The sequence below is a fragment of the Cuculus canorus genome, chromosome 8, assembly GCF_017976375.1.
Source record: "Cuculus canorus isolate bCucCan1 chromosome 8, bCucCan1.pri, whole genome shotgun sequence".
NCBI classification, from domain to species: Eukaryota; Metazoa; Chordata; class Aves; order Cuculiformes; family Cuculidae; genus Cuculus; species Cuculus canorus.
In genome coordinates this window covers 21855328-21875407 of record NC_071408.1, presented here as the reverse complement: position 1 = coordinate 21875407, position 20080 = coordinate 21855328, and the positions used below count along the sequence as shown (strand labels likewise).

General features: G+C 53.4%; 1 protein-coding gene across 2 annotated transcripts in view; it reads right to left on the bottom strand.

Annotated features, from left to right (window-relative positions):
* SSBP3 (single stranded DNA binding protein 3) overlaps positions 1-20080 on the bottom strand; it is a 54209-nt gene extending 34129 nt beyond the window's left edge. For both annotated transcript variants that reach the window (XM_054072634.1, XM_054072636.1), the window contains exons 1-4: positions 19879-20080; positions 19684-19756; positions 19436-19497; positions 17718-17802 (exon numbers count right to left, since the gene is read on the bottom strand). In XM_054072634.1, the coding sequence (XP_053928609.1) occupies positions 17718-17802; positions 19436-19497; positions 19684-19756; positions 19879-19934 (276 nt within the window). In that variant the 5' untranslated portion in view covers positions 19935-20080. The remainder of the gene's footprint in view (positions 1-17717; positions 17803-19435; positions 19498-19683; positions 19757-19878) is intronic.

Genomic DNA, 20080 nt, shown 5'->3' with positions numbered 1-20080 from the left:
GTCCCCTCAAAAAACTTTCAGCTGTAAGCTACAAGGCAAGTTGAGGATCTTGGTCACCCCTGGTACAGCCACAGCAAACACCCTCGTGAGGCCCTAGGAAGATGCTGATCAACAGCATGAAATGCTAAGGAAGAGCATCGCTCAGTATTTCTGTATTTGAGACCCCAAAATTTCCCTTACCACCCTAAAACTCTGCAGATAATGTCATTGACACTGGAATGGGCTGTGGGAGAAGGCGGCATGGAAACATGCCTTTTCGTTAAAGTCTTTTAGAGCAGGAACAAAACCAGTCCCTTTTACCTCTTTTGTAAAATGAGCACCGTCATCAGAATCAGTGCCGAGGAGCAAATTTGTTTTGCCGAGGATCAAATAAATAATGGATGATGAAAGAAAGCTGCCACGGCGAGACTGCTCAGGAGATGCTCTGCTCTACGCAGCCTTTCCCGATATGCTTGTTCTTACAGCTCCTCATGCTGGCACCAGCTCCAGTCCCAGCAATGCTCCAAAAACCCGGGTACCAAGGGTTGCTCTGGCTAAAGTGACACACTGCAGGACATCACTGCCTTATGGCTGTTGTCTTCAGCAGCCCGTATGTACAAGGACAGGTTTTAATTGCTGTTAGGCAAGGAGAGAGATTGTGGGATGGGCTCCTGCAAACCTAGGGTACCGCATGAGCTCCAGGGTACAAGTAGCGCAGCAGAGACTGGCATTCCCAGAGGGAAGCCTGGTTCCCCATCCTCCAGCACCAGCCATCCTCAGAGACCGGACTGTCAATAAGACTCAATCCTTTCAATAATACATTGAAGAAAAAAACAGCAAAACTAAGTTTCGGCTTCCCTGTGAGCAGTCACCTCATGCCTCTCCCACCTCTGCCCTTGACTGCTCTGTGCCACTACTCCAACATCCTGCATGAGCAGGGACAATGCTTTGTGCCTACCTACAAGGAAAGCCTGGGCCTTTAAACACTATTTAGCCAGAAGACATTAAAATCAGTCTGTCAATTTAAATGCAAATTTATTTTAGATGCGACAGAGGGCTTACAAAAGAAGGTGAGATAGACGCTGTTTGGTTCTGCTAAGGCTGTTGTGATTTGGCTCCCAAGCATTGGATGGGTGTTGGGATACATACTGGGACCCAGAGGCTTTCACCTCTGGATCAGTCCCAGGTTGAAACCCAGCTCCACAATGACCAGAAGTCTTTGGGTTGAAGGCTGTGCAAGCTTCTGCCATTAGAGAGGTGCAAGCACAGAAGTGTGCCCACCATCACTGTCTCCTCGGCACCTCTTCCCAGCAAGCCCTCTTCAGTATGATGCCACTGAGACTAGCATCCTTTGTTTTCTGCTTTGTTTTCCCTCCCTAAGCCTGGGCAGTCCTCCTCCTCCTTCCCGTCCTCACCACCACCACCACTGCCGCCCCAGGGCCAGGCTACAGCCTGGCAGGTCCCCGGGGCGGTTTCTCAGAAAGCGTAACCGTTTCTGCAGAAAGTTTGGCAGCTTGGGCCAATGGCAAGAGTTTCTTTAATCAACTCAAATTGCATTTTCTGCAGATAAGTCTCCCACTCTTGGCTGCCAAGAAAAAGCCAGCCGGACGGCAGCAAAAAAACCCCTAACACCTCCCCCCAAGCAGGCTGCAAAGTCACCGCACAAGCTCACAGGGTGATTATTTATAGCCTTTCCCTCTGCAAAAGCCAAAAATAATTGTTCCAGCCCAATTACTGAATTTCTGAGTGCTCGGCTTGGGGGTAGCCACCAAGCCACCGTGCCCTGAGCTGGTCACAATTAGCAACCGACAAGGTGGGATGGCTAACAGCGGTGGGCATCTCCAGAGAGCTGACATGCTGTTGGCACAGCAGCACATCCTGGATGCCAGAGTTTTGCAAGAACTACATGTCATATAAACTTAACCTCCATAGGGTTGAGTTGGGGCTCCAAAGAGGTTCCCCAACAGTGCTGGGCTCTAACAAGGTTTTGCTGCAGCCTGTGCTGAACCACAGACACTCCTGTAAAAGTCTGACCATGCACAGTGGCTGGAAACATGCATGGGGAAATGCTGAGTTGGGTTCCTTCCACCCTGTTCTGAAGCCCAGCAAGATCAAAAGCCTTCCGCAAGCCCCTGCACCACCAGCAAAGCTCCTCACTGGCTTAGACACCTCCCCAAGCTGTTTCAGCCCTCCCTCAGCTTCCCATCTCTCCTTAGGAGCCCTGTGGTTTTGTTTGAAGAGCGTTTTACTTCTCCCTCGTCTCAACCCACCCACACCACTGCTGCCTTTCCTATTGGCATCGAAAGCAGATGAAGAGAAGCTACTGTTTTCTACGGGAAGAGGGGGGAAGTGCCAGGTGCCCGCATCAGGTCCCCTACCTCTGAGCACCTTCCCAAATATAAAAATGAAATGACATAAATATACACCAAAAACAATGGTGGTGGACCCAGCCTAAGGGCAATTCAGGGCAGTACAGCTGCCATGCTTGCAGTCAAAACTGATCTCTCACGTTGGGTATCACACATTTTGGGGATGTTCACCTCTTGAAACCTTGTAAAGAACAACCTGATCACTGCCACTCAGCATGAGCCCTGCTGGGTAAGTGGAGAGCCCCTGGCAGGGGAGGCAAGTACTGCTGCCTGTGGGGGCAAAAAGGCCAGGCTCCCACTGCACCTCACTTCTGCATCTGCTGGTTCAATCCCTTGGGAGGTCTCAAAAAAATACCAGTTTTATAAAAAGCAGGTAAGACAGAGGGGAAACCCAGCTGCTCCAGTGGCCTCGGCTGAAGAGCCAGCAGAAGCCCAGCTGTGGAGGAACCTGCATGAGAACCTGGAGGCATTTCCAAAGCAAACCCACAAATGCACAGACGCACTGCTTTTCAGAGACAGCCTCTTTTTTTTTCCATGTTGACGAGGGAATTTTCCTTTGGTATCTCCTTTGGCATGACCAAATGTATTGTGCTGGGGTGCTCACATGACAGCGATCATCTGGAGTCTTCATGAGACGCACCGTACACTGCAGTGCACTCAGTCACCAACACATGCTACCAACTCATGTGGCTAGTGAAGATGCAAGTGCTTCTAAAACCAGGTTTCAAGCACTCAAACCCTGTCCATTCTCTTCTGCATAGACTCATCCCACCCCACAACTACCCTCATCCCCAGCATGATCCTGGGAGCTCTTCTTCCCAGGCACAGAGGAGGGAGATGCAGACCTTCCTGTGGATTCACCTCCATGGGACATCTCCAACCAGAACCAGCTGCAGCTCAAGTGGGCCAGCCTGGGCTTCAAATCTACCTAGAGGACCACTGAGCCCCTGGCTGGGGGGATGTGGGGATCTCATCTTCACCTCAGGAAGCTCTGGTCCCCCTCCCTGCAAGGCTGTGCCAGCTCCAGCCGCTCCTGCAATCCAAGCGGAGCAGATGGCACGCGCAACACTTACGGCTTCGCTTTCCAGCCGCCATCACAGAGCCTCTTCTCAGCAGGGTGGAGGCGGGGGGGGGGGGAGACGGTGGTTTTTTTATTTTCCCTGGGAATTTTGATTTTCTTTGAAAAAAACATGTATAATCCTGTGCTTGAGACCTAGGACCCCCTGGCAGGCAGAGTGCAGTTATCTGTGGCTGCTTGGCAGTCTATCCACCTGACCATGCCCATGGAACCAGCTGACTGCCCAAAATCCTTGTTGAGAGGGACAGATCCTGGAAAGCCTCACAAAACAGAGATGGGGGTGGGAGGAAAGGGATGAAGCAATTAAAGAAGAAAAATAAAAAGGCTTTCTAGGGATTCTGCTGACTTGCCTGGATTTCCACCCTTTTGATGGCTCATCCCAGGTTGCCAAGAGGCAACTTCTGCCTCTCCCACTCCAGTGGGGAGAACAAGGGGTTGGAGAAGCACACTCTGAGCAGAGAAGACCAAGAAGGAAAGCTGTGCTGTGTTTTGGACCCCTGGGACTTTGGTCCTTCTGTCTCCATTGGCTAGGCTGGAGCCAGGAAGATGTTGTCCCACTTAGGGCGATGACAACCTCTGGGGGTATTTGCCAACGGAGGGACCAGACCTGCCCAGGTCTGATGCTGCAGCATACTATGGTCCTCTTCTCCTACACCGATGGATCAAACCAGGTTTTTGCTTCCCAGTGGAAGCCAACACCTAGAATGAGGCTGAGAAACCATAAATCTGGGCATCACAGACACCAGATTGCTTTCAGCAGCCACGCTCTGCACAGAGCTCAGCGATAAGTAACAAAAAGTCTGTGCTTTGCGCTGCTGATTTCTTGTCTGGGGATGCATAAAACCTGGGAGATGACAGATCGGCACCTCGATCCAAGAGCATCGCCGCGCTTGCTCTGCTGGAGAGGTGGATAAACAAAGGCAGCTCTCCCCGGCGTCCACAGGCAGCTGCCACCACCGCTGTGCGATAGCAGGAGGGGGAGAAAAACAAAAGAGGCCTGCACCACCAGGATCTCCAGGAATGGGATGCGCCTGGCACTTAGGTACCCACAGGGAGCTTGGCCCCAGTCCCTCAGACATGTCCCTTCCCTGGGGGTCTCCTTGCCCAGCCACCACGGCTGGATGCCAAGGGCAGTGCCATATACTGTAGCCACTTGGCATCACACAGAGAGGAGGAAAATATCCTAATTTTGGGCAGAGAGTGGCTTGGCCTTCGCAGCAAAGAGCTCAACAATGATTTGGACCAGGTCACAGCATTTTTGTGCTGATGGGCACTGTGGGGTGTGACAGATGCCCACTCAAATCCTGCACAGACAGAAGAGTTTGAGCACCCATCTGACTGGACTCTGAGGTTTGATGAGGTCAAATATTCGGCAGGGAAGTTTTCTGATGTAGTTTCTTAATTTAGACGGCCCCATCACTGGCAAGGAACAGTGATGCTTCGCACAGAGCAGTTACGACAGTGAGGAAAGAGGGAGTGCACTGGGAAATGCCACCTTGCAAAGAAAAAGGCCGTGGCTGTGGCACAAACACCCAGGTCTTGGTCCATCCGTAGGTGGGCATGTGCCAGTCACTTTCGCCTGGCCTTGTGAGCTCCGAGAAGCCTATAGCAGCTGTAACAGCACTGCTGTGCTCCTCCCAAACCCACAGTCCTTCCCCAAAAGACTGGCTGGACCCTTGTATCTCATCTCCATCACCTTTACAACCACTGCGGACGTGCGTTCCCCTCTTCATACCCCACTGGTTTCTTGCTCAAGGCCCAGCTCCTCGTGCAAGAGCCCCATAGCTGGGCTTCACTTTGACAGAGCAGTACACAAACCAAAATTCTTCGGGCTTTGGAAGTGCCAAAGAGAGCATCTCTAGCTCTTGAAAGACACAAGGATTACTACACTAGGCCACCATGGCAAATCCTTTGGAAGGAGAGAAGGCAAGGCAGGAAACCATCTTTGCAACCCCAAAGTTGAATAATTATCACCTGGGTTGCAGGAAGCCTGCTCCCCGTCTCCAGGGCACTAGCTCCCAGGACCCAGCAGTGGCCAAGGAAGGGACCAGGGAGGGGCCCATGCTGCTAGTACCACCCCCCCCGGGGCTTTGCCGAGGAATGCCGGGGGCGGCAGTGGGGGGAGCAGCCACGGCGGCGGCAGTGCTGGGAAGGGAACCAGCTGGAGAGCCGCAGCCTCATGAAATAATGAAATGCCAAACCAACCCCTGCATCTTCCACAGTCTCTCAGGTCACCTACCAGATTAGGAGGCCTGTTGCTAAGGCAACCATATCTTGCAAGTGCTAGCTGAACTTCCCCATCGTTTTTAACCCTTTAAGGAGTCAAAAAAAAGGAGAAATATATAAAAAAGATAAAATAAAAGGATAATGTCGATGATGCAACCCGTGGGAGACTGGCGGAGGCAAGGGGGGGTGGCTGGGAAAGGGAAATAAAAGAAAAGGCGCCCCAGCAGCCGCCTCCCACGCGATGCATGCCACGCTGGCTCCCTTCCAGGCGGCTAATAAAATTATTCGGCATCTGCGCACACACGCGAGACCCAGCAAACTTTCGATGTGCGTGGCATGGCAGCGGCAAAGAAAAAAAAAAAGCAACAAAAAGTCAGGTTACGCATAAGAAATGGGGGCAAACAAAGCAAAAATGGAACTTTCTTCTTTCATTTTCTTTCTCTTTTTTAAATACAAGCCCTCGTGGCCTCGCAGACGTTGGGCAAATGCTGCCGCTGTGGCAAACAGCCGGCAGGCCGGTGCCGGGCAGGAGGGGACAGATGGCCAGCGCTGCGCCCAGCAGCAATGTTGGGATAGAAGCGATGGGTGCCTGCGGCCACCCTGCCAGTTTTGCAGCAGTTGAGGGCCACAATGAGAATGCACTGCTTGTTGTGTGTGACAATAAAATAAAATACAAATAAAAATAGCCCTCTCACCACCCTGGGACCACGTTCCAGAGGGGTGATGGGAATCATGGTCTCCTCCTTTGGAAAGATAAAACCCCATTTTGAAAGCACACAAGCAGGGAGCCCCAAATATTGCAGCTTGCTGGGATAACAGGGAGGCCTGCGAGCAATAAAGAAAAAAAAAACAGGAGCAAGGCGATGCACAGGCAGCACAAGGGGAAAAAAAGGAGGGAGGGGAGAAAGAGGCATGGAAACGAGGAGAAAATGTGGAGCGGCATAAATCAGGCGCACAGGGGGAGTGGAGCCAGGGAGGCACGACAGCACGTGCTGCGTTCCAAGTGCGCAGGCAGCGAACGCGGCTGGTTTCTGCCTGGCGGGGTTTGCATGGGGAAGCAAACTGACCTTGTGCCCCAGGAAAGGGGCTCCTACCCCCTGCCCCGGGGGCTAATTTAGCACGGGGTATCGGCTCTGCCACCTAACACACCATTGTTGTTCCTCTCATCAAAATCTCTTTGGGAAAGAAAAAGGCTTCACTGGCACGGGTACAAAAGAAGCTCAAAGGAAAAACTTAGGGAATCCTCCTTTTTGCAACTCCTTTCCCACCCTCGGTCAAGGTGGGGTCAGCAAGTACAATTCCTGCTGAATTCCCCTGGAATGAAGGCAGTAAGATGAGAACTTGCTCCCAAAGCCACCTTCTTCCCACCAGCCCACTCCAAAATCATCCTAAAGAGACGTGCGAGGTCCTCTTTGCTCTGGGGCTGCAGCGAGATGGGTTTGTGGCCAGGCCACTGCACCAAGGGACTGCCCGCATTGCTGCCTGCTTCAGTCCTGCCTTCTGACCTCACCCCTGCACCAGCACCCCTGTGCCTTGCCAACTGGCTGGCAGGAGAAACTTAATTAGCCATGTCCATCAACCCCAAACATCTGTAACCAGCAAAATTTACAACCAGAAATAAAGAGGAGTGACCTTCGTGGTGTTGAAAGACAGTTGGGTTCTTGTATTACAACGGCAGGGACAGGCAAAATTCATTATCTCTAATAGCTGTCCTTATAATCAGATTAAACACAAAGGCAGCAGTTCCATATTCCCTGACCCACCACTACCCCCATCCCAAGTGGAGGAGAGCTCCCCTCTGCCACAGTGCTACTCGCACAAACCTCATCCCACCGCTGCAAATTCAACTGATGTTTATGCATGCGGCCATCTCCATCCCTCCTCCCTATGAAACACAATATCCTGGTCATTCCACCCCACCATGCTGGGGACAGCCAGCTGGTGTCACATCCCTCCTCCTGGTCCTTCTCCAGGCAGTGCCAGGGAGATGCTCGGCTCAACTGCGAGCATCCCCGGGGTACCAATGGCGAGCTCCCTACTAGATGCTGAGGTGATACACCCACGGCAGATATTTGCTCACAATACGCAAGGGGAAAACACCCGGTTTCCAGTACCCCAACCAGAGTTTGACCCTTCAGAAATAATCATCGTCACTACCCAATGCACGCACATTCCCGAGCATGAGAGCTTTTGTCCTGAAGATACAGCCAAGGCTTTCACCTCTCGCTGCGAGATGCATGCAGTGCCAATCATTGGCCGGGGAGCAAGAGCCTGTTATTTTCATCAGAGGACATTCTCCAGGGAGACCTTCAGCTGCCAGCTAGGAGAAACAAGCCACTGGAGAAAACTTGAGCCTCCTAATGGCTTTTTCTTCACCACTCTCAGCCCCGGCAGTGGCACAAGAGCAGATCCTTCTGTAGAAGATGAGCACCAGCAAAGCCAGCTGGTTTCTCCCAGCAGCAACAAGTCAAACCGTTCGGAAAACACTGAAGCAGGAGGAAGCTTCCAATGGACCAGGTGCACCACACTGGAGCAACAGTAAAAGTTAAAATTAAATAGCTGGCAGGATGACAAAGAAGCCATTGTGTAGAACGATGGAGCAATCCAAGTACAAAGGCTTTATATAAGGCATGTTGAAAACTCCTTGATGATTGCAGGTAAGGATGGACAAGCTGTCAGGACGTGCCACACACCCTGAAGGGCTCTGGGACAAGCAAGTAAATGTCGTTTTAATGATGAAGGAAGGTCTGGGAGCCCCACTTTGACCTTCTCACCAGAGGAAACTGGCAAAGGCGTGAAGCACCTTGGTGCTAACAGTGCTGTGATGCCCAGGATAAGAAAAAAACGGCTGGTTTGTTTTGTTTCATGCAAAACAGCCCTCGAGCTAGCCAGAGGATGCCCACAACAATCACTTGCAAAAGACAATCACTTGCTCCCTTGTGACCCCTCACCTCCATCTACACCAAGCACACCCCTGACAAAAGCCGACCAATGCAACCAAGTGCTCTGGAGTGGGGCCACCTCTGCCTCAAACCCAGACCCACCTCCTAGTTCACACCTCACTGCCTGTTACACCCCCAGGTGGGAGAAATGAACCAACAGCCCGTGCGTGTCCTTCTCCAAGAAGCAGACCTGGGTTCTGCTCCTTGGGGAGGAGCACGCCCCCTCCCAGAGCAGCTGAAGATGCAGGAGAGAGACAACAGTGGCTGAAGCTGCAATGTAGTCATCCCAGTGCTGCTACCAGCCCTGATGTTCCCCCATCTTCACCTCGCCACCTTTCAGGCAGATGGGCAATGGTGCAGGGGGAGGCCGAGTGTGATTTACACCCCACCAGCTGCGCTGTTCTCCCAAAGAAAGGAGATGGGGGGAGGGAAGCATCTTTCTCCTCCTCCTTCTCTTTACCGAAAGCATTACTCCCATGCAGGGGGACACGGGGGCTTGAGCAGCATCTGTGCCCCACAGGCCACCCTTAACCAAAGAGGGTTCCCCTAAAAAATAGGGATGAGCTCCCAGCCAGGGCCAGACACAGCAGGAGGGAAAGGAAGATGCTCTGCTGGGCTTTGGCTGGGGAGCAGAGCTGAGGGTGATGCTGCAGCCTTATCTGCCCACTCCAAACCAGGGTGCACTGCGAGGAAGCACCCTGCCCCCATCCCTGGCATGCGCTGTGTTTTTTTTCACTTTAAAAGAGAAAAGGAAAAAAAAAAAAGCCACAAACCCAACAAACCAACCTCCCAACTTCTCACCAAACCAGAAGCTGAGCTACAAGGTGTAGCTCAGGACCGGAGGCAGCTCCCTGTGTGGCCAGGGCGGCAGAGCTGGGCACCACTAGCTGCACATGGGGGGTGACGCAGGGTCTTTTCCCCCTCACAGTTGCCAGAAATGATTAAGTGAAGCCATGCCTTGGGACACCCTTGTGCAAGACTATTTTGGGAGCAAGGGGATGCCAACTGGCCACTCGCCTTGGCAGGTGCCCATCAGTGCTGGACCAGGTGTGATGGCAGCTGCACAGGTGGGAGCTGGGGCAGGAGAAAACCTATGTCAGGTCGGAGAGACCCGCTTTGGGCTGGCATGCTCACAGGGAACACCATAGGATGCTGGCAGCCTAACCGTACTGGGCAGACCACACTCACCACCAAGGTAGAGCCACAGCAGAGCATCCTCTGCTTTGGTTTGTAGGAAAAAAAATCCCAATTACAGGCACTAGCTCAGCCTTGTGAGGCTGTACAAAACCTGCCCAAATCCAGGGAAAACAGGAGGGAGAAAACCCCACCCCAGATCCTGTTTAAGGCAGGCAGGAGGGGTGGCAAGAGCTCATTTTCACTACAGAAGGCTGCCGCACCCCAGGAGGAGAGACGACAGATCAAATGTTCAAGGGTTGATGCAGAAACATTAAGGAAAAAAAAATTAAAAAGAAAATGTTAGCTTAAGACACAGCTAGAGGTCTTCCTTTGGACTTTATCTTGAGGCAGCAGGCTGCAGCGGCACTGCCTCACACACCAGATGGACAGATGGACCCCGGCAGCCCCTTGCCTGGCCTGGGGAGTGCAGAGGGGGAAACCACCAGACCTGGTGGCGATGGCGATGGAGGAGGAAGACTAAAGCAGGTGTGAGAGCACTTAACGACTGGGTGTGAAGCACTGCTCTGCCTCGCCGCCTCAACCACGCACCAGCTTTGTAAGCACATGCACCTATATCTATCTATACCCATATATCTATCTATCTTAATTCTGCGTGTTGCATAGATACACATACATACTTTGCTTAATTCTAATGTTAAGAGCCTCCACGTGCTCACCGTTAAACTCAAGCAGGAGAATGGGCATTTTTCCTCTTCTCCAAAAAATACATTATTTAAATGCATAAATCTGTGACAAAAGAAAAACTGGCCTTAGTGCAGGGGGAGCTGCACCCATCCACAGCCAAACCTTACCCAAAGCCCCCAGATGCCCTTCTCACCCTGGCTGGGCACAGGGCACACCTGTCACCAATGCGATAGGAGCAGGGAGGTGGCAGAGGGGAGGGGGGATCTGGGTCCTACCGTGTGTGGGACACACAAGCAGCCTCCCTGTATTTTGGAAATCCCCCTGACTGCACAGCTGTAGCTTTGAACTCAGCTCCTGGCACTTGTGGCCACAAGCAGGAGTTTTGAGAGAGGGGAAAGGAAAAAAAAAAAAAAAGAAAAAAACACAACCAAGAAAAAAAAAAAACAAAGTGAGGCAGAGGCAAGGTATTTGTTTACTTGCAAAGAGCCGGTTTCACTCCCTGCCAGCCCAGAGGAAAGCACCGCTTCCGCCCTGCTGAGCACCCCAGCCCTGGGCTGCGGAGTGTATTCCCCCTGAGGTTCTGGAGGGTCGGGACTCAGAAGGAGAAGGTGCTGGGATATAAGAGGGAGGATGTGCTTGTAGGTCAGGGCTGAGCAGAAGGCTCAGTGGGAGTTTCATAATCAGGTCCACGAGCAGGATGTTGGCAAGGTGGCTGGAGGGATGCTCATGGGGACACAGCCCACTCTGTGGTCCCTGCAGGCAGAGCAGGGCAGGGCAGACTCCCAGCACCGGTCGGGCTGGGATACATGGGAGGGGGGGAAACATGAGCTGCTTCGGGGACTGTACCACTCCCCTCTGCCATCCCCTCTGTTTATATGGAAAAATAGGACCAAACGCCACTGCAGCAGCTGCCCTAGCTCCTCTCTAAAGCAACCCCCCACCAGTAAAGGTTTTGCACTGCCAGATGCCATTTAGGTGCTGCTGCCTCTGCTGTGGGGATGTGGACGTGAAAGAGGAGAAAGAGATGAAGCCCCCTCACTCATTCCCCGGGACCAGCTATAGCAGCTGTTTCCAATAGATCCAGGAATGGCTTTACAAGAGAAAAATAGGGAACAAAAGGTAGGAGAAAATCCAAGTTTCCAAGGTAAGGAAGGAAATGATCAGAACAGGAAAGCCTCACTCGTACCCAATACACGGCATCCTGACCTAATGAACCTCCCCACTGCCTGCCCCAGCAGGACAGGGAGCCCCCCAACCCGGTGCAGCCTCCCCGGCTCGCCCCAGCACGGCGGCTCACAGCCCCTCGCCCTCTTTGTTCCTCCAAAGGGACCCCGGAAAGCAGGGGAGGGCAGGGCTGTGAGCTTTGTGCTCGCCCAGAGCTGAGCATCTGCCGGGGACAGCCGCTCCCCCCGCATCTCACTGTGCAGCAGCGGGTCCCCTCGCCGGCCTCACCGTGCTCGCCCACGTGGCCGCCGGGGCAAACAATGGGATGGCGCGGGCTGCCGCGCTTGCCACGCAAGGCCTTCCTTCTCCTTCTCTTCACCACAGGCTTCGCCTGCCACCAGTAGCTGACCCCCCTCAAGCACCAAAGGGGATTAAAAAAAGAATAATATAAAAGCCCCACAGAAAATACAAAAAGACTCAAATCCGCCTCGTTGCTGCAGATCGGTTCGTGCAAGGCAACAGCGCGCTGCCCCACGTGCACCAAGAGGCCACGGGGATGGCAGAGCGGGACTTGCCCAGGTAGCACCCACACCTGCCCCAGCACCCAAGGGCGCAGGGGGTCCCTGCCCATGGCACAAACCCCCACCTGCCCTCTTGGTGTCAGCCAGGATTGATGAAATCCACCCTCTCCTCCCATTCCACCCCCAGCTTTTCATGAGAAACCCCTCTTGGATTGGAGCTGGAGAAACTTTGCATCTTCACTTTGTTTGTTGACATAAAATCCATCCCCTGCCTTACTTTTGTAGAGGCACTCAGGGTGGGGTGGGGGGAACGTCTGTTTCCATTTGAAACTGTCAAAATTAGCATTCAGTAATTAAAAATCACACCCTTTCTCTTAATAACCTAACCAGCATGATACAATCAGGTTGTGCCAACTCTTTAATCTAATTGACTAATTACAGATTTTAATTTAGTCAGTTACTGAACAACTGTTGACAATTTGTTTTCATTAGGGACAGAACAGGATAAATATTTAGGCTCCCCAGTCAAAGACTAAGACATAAGCTCTGGGCTCTGACCTCCGGTATCGCACCAGCAGCTTCTCCATCAGTATCACCCGCAGAAAGGTGCTGCTCTGAAATGCCCTGGCCAGGCAGTGGGAAGTGTGGAAGCAGAGGCTGCCCTGTTGCAACAGCTGAAATTGTTTAAAATATAAAATTAAACTAATACAGCTTTGCACAGTGTTCCAGTAAAAGCAGGGATTTAGGGACTCTCAAGCGGGATGTACCCAGTACCCTAAACTGGGAGGGAAGGTTGAGCCCAGTGCACTTCCAGACAGAGACAGAATTTCTATATTTATTCCTTTTTTTATTATTATTTTCTCCTTTTTTTTTTTTTTTTTTTTTTTTTTTTTTGCAAAGTGATATGGAGTTTTGCAGCTGCTCCTGGCAGCCTGCCACTCCTGAAGGAAACTCCTCTCTCCAGTTACCTACCAGGGAACCCTGTCCCTGCAGAGCAGAGCTGGATGCAGTCCCACACGGAGATGGGCTGGAGCTGTGTGTGCCACTGGCTGAGCACTGAGACGAGGGCTCCACTGACACGCATGGAGGGATCACACAATTCTGTTTCCAACCTGTGTCCCTGCATTACACCAAATCTGCCCCAAAACCTCCTGGTCTCCTATCCAATATGTTTATAATACATTGGCTGCAAAGGGCACACTCACAGACCTCCACCACCACCATGACATGCACAGAAGCGCCCAACAAACACTACCACCACCACCACGCACGTAGAGGCACTGAACGAACACCACCATGATGCACACAGAAGTACTCATGGACCACAACCATGACATGTGCAGAGGCACTCATGGACCACCATTACTACCACCGTTGCAGGGGCATTCATGGACCACCATAACCATACTTGCTGGTCCCACACCCACCCAATACAGCTATGCACACTTGGAGCAAGAGTCTCACAACCTTTGCTGGTCCTGGAGCAAGACAACAGCCTGGTATGGGACAGGTGAAAGAGTGAATCCCTCATGCATGCACAGCATCCCACCCCATGTGGTCGTCTCACCTGCTGATCTGCCAAGCTATGAAGCAGCCACGCAGACCTCAGAGAGCAGAAGATGCTGTGACAATGAAGACATGTCCCCCTGCAGCCCAGGGATGTTGAGGCAGTGAAGCCAGGGCTGACTGCCTGTCCCACAGCCAGCTGGGGCGCAACACGTAGAACCAGCAGAAGAGAATCATTTCACACACCTCGCTTCCAAGGAGTGGCTGGGAGGGCACTTAGAGCAGGGAAAAGGGCCAAGTTCGGTGCTCACAATCGAGTGCTTGGACGATACCCGCAGCCCATACTGCCAACAGGTCAAAAGACTTACACCCCTTGGGTTTCACCTCACTCCCCACTGAGCAAAATCTTGTATGCTAATGCCAGCAAGCCTGGGTGCTACATCCATCCATCTCCAGGAGTTTCAGAAACCCTCTCATTGAGATATCAATACAGAGAGAATTATTTCAGATGGCGGGGAAAAGAGGAGGACCTCTAGTTGTCCCCAACCAGGATGAGAACACAAGCCTATCTTTTCCCAGACTAACTGTCCTTGCTGCAGCAGAGCTTCGAGACCAAAGTTAGAAAGAACTGCAGCGGCTTTCCGAAGTTAAAAAAGATAAAAATCAATGCTTTGCATTAACAGCAAATTGAAGCCACCACTCCATAGATCTTGCATTGCAAAGAATACAGGATTTCCAAAGCTCCCAAGTATGGGTCCTTCTTAGGAGGAAGCTGGGGCCAGCAGAGGAGAAGGGCACAAAAGTCTCCGGCAGCCAAAGACTACTCTGATTTTTCTCTCCTGCACATTGATGCTCCGAGCTGGCCATGCAGGCAGAGCAATAGCACAAAAAGTATGTAGCAACAGTCAACTAGATTTAAGTTCATTTTCTGTAGCTTGAGGCCAAAATCGACTGAAGTGGTTCTGGTGATCAAGTTTTCTGCAATTCCCCTTTCTATATATTAGCTCTTTGACAGAAATTCACTGCGGTATTTAAACTGGCAGTCATCACCGCTAACTCAAATTGTATTGGCTTTCACGGCGTTGAAATGCTCAACTGCGACCAGCCATCGGCCAATTCCCAGATAACGCGGAGGCTGAAATCCCCTGTCATGCCAAGCGATCCTGTTGCAAGCTTGCTGGCTTCTGGAGCATGCAGGAGCACATCACAATGCCAGCTCACTCACCACAGGGCTTTGCTTGGTGGAGGAGACCAAATCAATGGCTACAGGTTGACTTTTAGGGACTGATGGACGCTTGCAGTGTGGTCAACTTAGATAAACTCCTTTGATACAGGTGGGAGAGGCTGATTAATGACCCTCTAACCAGCACAACTCACTAGTTGCATTAACAGATGCAAACAGCTGTGATAGAGATAGAAGGAAAAATATGCACGATGTTCCTCCTGCCTGTGCCAGGTGAATCCCTGATCCCATCACCCCTATCCCAACAAGCTCCTTTCTACTGAGTTCCAGCAACCTTTTGTCTGGGGTGACAAGGAAAAAAAACAGGGGAAAAGCAAGAAGTAATATTCCTTAGCCGTGGCAAGAGCCTCCAGCTTTCAAGGGTCCTCCCAAAAATGAGGGATGGGATTCCACCTTTTTTCCTCCTCACTAAAAAGAGCTCAATATTAAAAACTGGTGGGCCAAATAGGCAATTTGTCCTGCTGCTCCTGATATGGTTACACTGGGAAATGACGCAGCATGCAAATCCCACAGTTAGCAGCCCACTAACAAAGCATGCCTCTCCCCCTCCCAAAGAGCTGTCTCCCAGGTGAGCACTCCTCTGGTGCCAGCTACGAGAAGGTGGCATGCCACACTGTGGCTGGTCTGGCACCACTGTGCTGCTCCCAGAGCATCCTCCTGTTTTATTCTTAGAGCAGCATGGTAAATACATAATCCTTGAGTAAATAAACAACATATTTCAGGCAAACATCAAACTGATTGCTCAGAGGTTGCCCATCGCTGGCCAAGTGCAAATACGATGTTCTACCATTCCAGGCCGAGGCTTATATCTGAATATTTTTAACCACAACCACCATATGAAGTGATTCATGACTCATTGATTTAGCCCCATTCAGGGCTCAACCCACTTTTCGCTGCTATGCGCTGACTGATGGGTTGAGGGGTTTGGAGCTTGGTATAAAAACTGTGTTTCAGCTCCATTGCCCACTGGCGAGGCTGTCTGCCATGTTCACTAGCACCAGCAGCCCGCCCCGGCACAGAAGTTGGCAAGAAACAAGGCACTATTCACACTCCTCCAGTTATCATTTGGTTCTTTGGTCAATATTTAAGTTTTGGCCAGGCAGGTCCCTCGCCCTGTAAAGTACATGCTGTGCTGGGACAACACCACTCCTCAAAGAGGGAGCGCGCCGTGAGCATCCACCACTCGCCACGCTAGGGAGGAGAAGCACAACCCTCTGTTTTGAAGTCAAAACATGCCTGGGGAAACCAAACCACTGCCACTAAGCCAAGGCATGGGGGAGTGAAAATCTTCTTATGAGTCTTCGCGGTAAAACCCAAAAGGTAAAGCACTTGGGGCTGTTACAAAACTGCATTACATTGAGAATTAAAAACAATCAGGATTGTGCCTATTTATTGTAAGCTTAAAGCAACGTGTATTAAAGAAGTTTATGCGAATCATCTAATGCACTCAGGCCTATTGTTAGAATTATTACCAAGCTAAAAAAAAGATTAATTTCTCTAAATACACTAAATCCTTAGATACGTTAAGGAGGCTGCTGTGAATGCAGCATTACCACGTCTTGGTTGCTAATGTCATCTTCCACCTGTGGCTTTGCTGCCCAAAGATCTACCTTTGCCTTGTTCCTGATGAGCCTGCTGTCCCCCCCCGGGCTCCAAAAACTTCAGAATTTGACCCCAAGTGCCCAGGAAGCAAGCAAGTGCCCACACTGAGCTTAGCACTGCCACTACTGTCACTGGTTGTCAGCTCTGACCCTCAGTTCAGGAGTTCACCATCTTAATTCAACTCAGTGAAAACAAGTGATACAGAGGACGGCTGTGGGGACAGATGGACAGACTGACAACTCTCCACCCAGCAAATACCCAGACCCGTTTCCTCAATGCCCCAGCAGGATGGGCATTGTTCCACCCTGGGCAGAAAAGAGAGGCAGCTCAGCAGCAAGCCGAGCTCTGGCAACCCGGCACTGCCTGCGCCCCAGGGCAACCGCTGCGTCCAGCGCCAGCATGCAGAAGCGCCGCGGAGGTCCCCGAGACACTCGCCCAGCACTGCTTGCTGGCCAAATCCTTGCGGATCCCAACCCAGGCATGTTGAGGCAACAAGAAACTAGGGAAGGGAGGAAAAATGTTTTCCATACCATAGGCTCTTCAGAGCAGACAAAACCAGCTCCTGCTACAGGGTTTAAACTCACTTGAATGGGGTCCAAGCCTGCAGCCAGGTGACTAATCCTTTGATACAAATTCCTTCCAACACAGAGGATGCAGGCAACACGCACAGGATGGGAGCCCACCCATCGCTCACCAGAGCCGACACGCTGCATGCTCTCACCAAGAGATGTCTTTCTGGGAGGCACCTCACTCCCAGCATCCCACCCCAGAAGAAGCATTCCTAGGTCACGCTAGCATCTCTGCCAAGAACAACCCAAAATACCAACAGACAAGGTGCACACCATCAACCAACGGAAGACACCAGCCTTGCCAAAGGCAGGGAAATATTCATAGGGGCATTCAACAGCATTCTGAGGAATATCCCCTCTTACTGTCCACCACAATCCAACCCCTACCCACCCAGCAAGGTGTCCTCAGCATGAAATCTCTCACCATCGATCCTCTAGCAAAGCTTTGTTGTCCATTGCTATGCAAAACTGTTTAATTCTACCAGTAGCCTGAATGCCTTTAAGTGCTTAAGATAAGTATCTGAAGTAATTTACATAATTGCAACATTATGAAATACAGTTCAATCAAATCAGAACATTGTTGGTTAAAAAAACCCCAGTGCTTTTGCCAGTGGGTTACGTTGGCTTTCGGTGCGCCAGAGAAGCTGGAGCTCCCCAACGCTGTAATTACCGTGAGGATTAGAAACTTGTTACTCACATAGTCATGAAAGGCTTTCGCTTCACTCGAATGTTCACAAGTGTCTCGCCTTTCGGGAGCTGCGCAGTAAAGGTCCCAAAACACACTGCATGGTGGAGAAAGTCGAGAGAGAAGGCAGTTACTCATCAGGCTCACGCACCAAGATGGGGGTCATTGAGGGTGAGCAGCTTCCCACCCCACTGGGCCCATGGCTGGGGAGGGGATCCGGCTGTGCACCCGAGCTTGACACCAATCAGACATCTGGAAGTGCCTGACCTGGTGCTGCCCCTAGGATGGGCAACGTTGGGTGTTTTAAAAGGGAAGAGTAGCCTTTAAGGGGTAACAACCACAGCACTTTGGGGACTTCTCCAGCCCCCATAGCAGCACTGCAACCTCACCTTGCCTTCCCCAGAGCACCTCAATGGCCCTGCCAGAACTTGACCTCTCTGGCCCTGCCTGGTGGCTTTCCAGCTCTGCTGCTGCCAAAGGTTGCCAGAGCATGGGGAGACCACACCACGACACCCTACAGAGAGCAGGAGCCGGCGTGGCTTTGGGGCTCTGCAAACTGCTGCTGACTCACGCCATCACTGGGGCTTTACCCCGCAGGGACCGCACTCTGGCAGTGCAACCCGTGGGGCTCCCACACCCGCAACAGGGGGCACCGAGGGATTCTAAAACCAGTGATGGGGGACACCATGGGCTGCCTGACTGCAGAGGCACCGCGGGCTTCTCCCATCCGCCACAGGTGGCCTCGGGGTGCCCCCCACACACCACAAGGCCAACACGGGGTTCCCCCCCGTGATAGCGGGGCATCGCAGGGCTGCCCCCGATCCACAATGGGGGGATACAGAGTTCTCCCACCCACAACAGGAGGACCACAAACTGGCCCTGCCCATGACAGGGGACACCACATCCACCACAGAGTGACCCAGGGCTCTCCCACCTGCAATGGGGGGCACGGTGGGGCTGCCCCCACCCACCACAGGTGTCACTGGGGTTCTCTCGCAGTTCTCCCACACACAATGGGGACACTGTGGGGCTGCCTCCCACCCGCCACGGGTGGCATTAAGGTTCTCCCACCTACAACATGGGGCACGGCGGGGCTGCCCCCCATCCACGACAGGGGAACCCAGGGTTCTCCCACCCACAATGGGAGGACCACGAGCTGCCTCTGCCCATAGCAAGGGATGCCACATCCACCACGGAGTGACCCAGGACTCTGCCACCCCAACACAAGGCGCAGTGGGGTCACCCCCACCCACCAGGGGTGGCACCGGGGTTCTCCCACCTGCGATGGGGGCATTGTGCGGTTGCCTCCCACCTGCCACGGAGGGGACTCGTGATTCTCCCACCCTCGACATGGGGCACGGTAGGGCTGCCCCCCATCCACGACAGGGGGGACGTAGAGCTCTCCCATCCACAGTGGGAGGACCACAAACCGTCTCTGCCTATGACAGGCGACACCACATCCACCACGGAGTGACCCAGGGCTCTCCCACCCGTGACAGAGCGCACGGCAGGGCTGCCCCCACTCACCATGGGCGGCATCGGGGCTCTCCCACCCGTGACAGGGGCATCTCGCGGCCACCCGCCACCCACCGCGGGGAAGACCCGGGACTCTCCCACCCGAGATGGGGGTATCATGCGGCTGCCCCCACCCGCGACGGGGGAAACCTAGGGCTCTCCCACCCGCAACGGGGGGCACCGCGGTGCCGTCCCCCTCCCGCTCCAGCACTTACCACCACCAGGAGTGCAGGAAGCCGGGGGGCTCTCCCAGCGTGATGTTCTTCTCCCACCGGATCTGCGGGCGAGAGGGAGGCGGGAGATGGGGGGGGGGGCGGGCGGCGGTGCCGGCGGAGGGGGGGGCGGTCACGGGTGGGCGCGGGCCCCCCCGCGCGGTGCCCCCCGGCGCCGCCGCCCCGCGCAAGATGGAGGAGGAGGAGAAGGAGGGCGTGCGGCGGCGTCGCACAAAGGGCGCGGGGCTCACCTCGGACAGGAAGGTCTGCGCCGACTTCTGGGCTCCGACGTGCAGCAGGTACTCGTAGACGTAGAGCGCCAGCCTGCAATACCGAGCGGCGGGTCGGCGGCGCGGGGGGCGGAGGAGAGAGGCGTCCCCCCCCCATCCCCGCCCCGCACAAAGCCGCTCCGCCGCCCCGCTCCCTCCCGCTCCATCCCCGCTTACTTCTCCCGCGCCTGCCCGTCCGAGGGCACCGCCGAGCCCTTCCCTTTGGCGAACATGGTCCCCACCGAGGGGTCGGGGGGGAAGGGGGGCGGCCGCTGACCACCACCGTCCTCCTCCTCCTCCTCCTCCTCCGCCGCCGCCGCCGCCGCCGCCGGGAGCCGCTGTGCCCGCCGCGGAGGGAGCGCCGGGGGCTGTCAGAGCG